This window comes from Nematocida parisii, assembly GCF_000250985.1.
Source record: "Nematocida parisii ERTm1 unplaced genomic scaffold supercont1.4, whole genome shotgun sequence".
Lineage (NCBI taxonomy): Eukaryota > Fungi > Microsporidia > Nematocida > Nematocida parisii.
Window position 1 is genome coordinate 324,825 of NW_013524649.1, and position 3,220 is coordinate 328,044.

General features: G+C 35.2%; 2 protein-coding genes across 2 annotated transcripts; both read left to right on the top strand.

The window, feature by feature from the left end:
* Nucleotides 1-159: 159 nt before the first annotated feature.
* Nucleotides 160-1,350, top strand: NEPG_01771 (uncharacterized protein; the record flags this gene model as incomplete). Its single annotated transcript, XM_013204145.1, has 1 exon — nt 160-1,350. The coding sequence occupies one exon, from the start codon at nt 160-162 to the stop codon at nt 1,348-1,350; it is 1,191 nt and encodes a 396-aa protein (XP_013059599.1).
* Nucleotides 1,351-3,029: 1,679 nt separating this feature from the next.
* Nucleotides 3,030-3,218, top strand: NEPG_01772 (uncharacterized protein; the record flags this gene model as incomplete). Its single annotated transcript, XM_013204146.1, has 1 exon — nt 3,030-3,218. A coding segment is annotated over one exon (189 nt), but the record flags the coding sequence as incomplete, so codon positions are not given.
* Between the last annotated feature and the right edge of the window lie 2 nt (nt 3,219-3,220).

The window sequence follows — 3,220 nt, forward strand, 5'->3', positions numbered from 1 at the left end:
ACTTTTTATACTATGTGTAATATATATTTTTGACTTTTTATACTATGTGTAATATATTTTATATGATTTTTTATACTATGTGTAATATATTTTATTAATATTTCTATATTAGTACATATTATTCTATATCTATAAATATACTAACGATCTTACAATAATATGCTTAGTATACTAAAGAATAAGTTTTTAAACAATAATAATAAGAACAAGAAGTCATATGAAGAGATAATAGACAAAATAACCATAAAAAACCAAAAAGAAATGATATTCGATAGAATACCAACTGAATTGTTGAATTTAACATATAATCTACTATATATAAGTATAAATACTAATTATAATAAGAATAATATAGATAAAACAGTAAACAATTCCTTTAACCATACAAAGACAATCATAGAAGTAATTATGAAATTATCAGAAAGAATAATAAATAAAAAGTTATTCTATAACATAATAGGCAATAACCATATAATAGCACTAAATGCTTACAGGATAATTCATTCTGAACAAGTGAGTAATGAAAAATCAGAAGAATCCATACTGAAACTAATGGAATTAACAGAAGACCAAAAGTATTCTAAGTTACAGAGAGCATTAGATATAGTAAGTATGGGCATTCCTAATCTGAGTAAAGAAGACAAAGATATAATGATGACATTTAAGTTAATTGACTATACTAAACTTAGTGAATTTATAAGTGGGTCTGTATATGGATCTATTTATAATAGTAAAAATGGTATTAAATCATACTCTATATATAATATACACAGGTTAGTATATAATATGGCCATACGTGCAAGTATAAATACAGAGTCTAAACTAGCTGAGATGATAACACATTTAGACCTGTTATATACTGCAGATGAAATAGCAGTAGCAAAAGACATAAGAGAATCAGATGTATTAAACAGTATAAAGGACAAAGCAATCATGGATAAAGTTGTTAACAATGTGATTAATAACTATTTTAATGGGATAAAACCTGCTATTAGTGAACTAATCAAGAAAGAAGCAGAAGGAGCAAAGAAAATACAAGACAAAGAAGTTAGAGAAAGGCACGTAGGAAAAATGAGAGAAGAGGAAATTAAAAAAAGTGAAGAGGAAATCAAAAAAAAGAGAGAAAAGGAGGAAATGAAAGAAAACCTAAATAAAGTAGAAGAAGAAACAAAGAATATCTGGGGCAGAGCAAGAATTATCAGGGATAGAATAAATAATATTTGGGATGGAATAAACAATATCAATAATGCCAATACACTACGGTGCATTCTTATAGTTGTATTTACACTAAACTTTATTAGTATAATATATTATAATGAAAGTGCTCCTAAAAAAATAACTCAAAATTAAATTTATAAAAAAACAAAAAAACAAAAAACAAAAAAAGAATAAATTTAATACTTAATACATTATTAGTAATATATAACAACTGTTGCCAATGGGCTAGATATCAATAATTAGTTTAATAAAATTTTATCTTGGTTTTAATTTGTTGGCAACATGGCGTCCTGACAGAGATAAGAAAGCAGTGCACTATAGAGTGGCTGGGATGACTATATCAGAGGTTGTGGGCGAAAGCCCTAGGAATATAGAATCATTCGTTAAATTGGTGAAAGACAGATAGTACGCAAGTACCGGACGAAAAGAGAAGGGTTGAAAGACACAGACGAAAGTTTGACTGAGTAATCTGAAACTAAGATCAAAATTGGGAAAAGATAGAAAAGAAAAAAAAATATAGTGTGAAGATAAAGATGAAGAAGGAAAGAAAGGAAGAAGAGGAACTAGAAGAGTTCAGTAAGAAGTGGAAGAAAGTATTTAACATGGAACCATCAGAAGGATACAAAGGAGAAGAAGTAGAGATAAAGACACCAGAAGGAAAAGGATGAGCTGAAGGAGAGGTATGGAATACCGGAGAGATGTAGTTATTGGATAGGAGTAGAATGGGAAAGGGAAGTACCATGGAAGGTAGGAGAAGACAGGAGAGTAAGGAGAGTCGCAGAGAGAGAGGAGAGAGAAGAGCTAATGGAGGAAGCGCATAGGGAGACAGGCCACGGAGGATATGAGAAGATAAAGAGCAGGTTAGAGGAGGAAAAGTGTTATACCTGGCTAGGGATAGGAAAAGATGTAAAGGAATGGGTGAAAAACTGTGAGAAGTGCCAGAAGAACAATCAGAAGAGGAGCATAGGAAGAGGAAGCTTTATACCGACAGCAAGGAAGCTAGAGCTGGTAGGGATAGACGTGATGGGGCCTATAGAGGAACACTACGTAATATGCATGATAGACTACCACACGAGAGTAGCAAAGCTGAGAGCGGTAAAGAAGCACACAACAAAAGAGATGATTGAGGCAGTAGAGGAGTGGTGCAGGGAACGAGGAGCACCAGAGAGAGTAATAACAGACACCGCGAAGGAGTACATAGGGAAGGAATGGCTGGAGTATTTGGAGAAAAGAGGAATAGTAGGGCACACGGGAGCAGTAGAAGTGCATGGGTCACTGAGGAGAGTAGAGAGATTGATAAAGAGTGTGTGGGAGATACACAGGAAGGGACGAGACGACAGGAAGAGTAGAGGCGAGGCGCAGGCGACGAAGGAGTGGATAAAGGAGATAGAGCGGATGATAAATGGAAGAGTACACGATGGGATAAAGATGAGGCCAGAGGAGGCGTGGAATGAGGAAGAGTGTGAGGAGACGAGAGAGAGGCTCAGGGAGAGAAACAGCGGAAGCGGGGAGTACGCAAGGAAGAGATTTGAAGAGGAGATAGAGGAAGATGGAGAGCTAGAGAAAGGCGCAGAGGTATGGATAAGAAAAGGCGCGCAGAGGAAGCAGGAAGATAGGTTCAGTAAAGTAGGAGTAGTAGAAAAGGCAGTAGGAGGAGGATCGTATATAATAAGGATGATAGATAGCACGGAGAAGAAATCCAAGGTAAACCACAGAAAAATTAAGAAGCGAGGAAGCAGAGAGAAAACTGATAGAAGAAAAGAAGATCCCGGGAAAATAAAAATATATAAGAAGAAAGAGGAAGAGAAAGTATGGTAACAAAGGCAGAGCTAGAGAAGATGCTAGAAAATGTAAGAAATGCAGTGATGGGACCAAGGATAACAGAAAGAACAATCAAGTGGGATATAAGAGACATTGAGGAGAAGGGTCTGCAGACAGAAGTAATTATGGCACCGAGGGAAACAATGGAAACAGACATTTGGATCTGGTGGATGAAGGTACT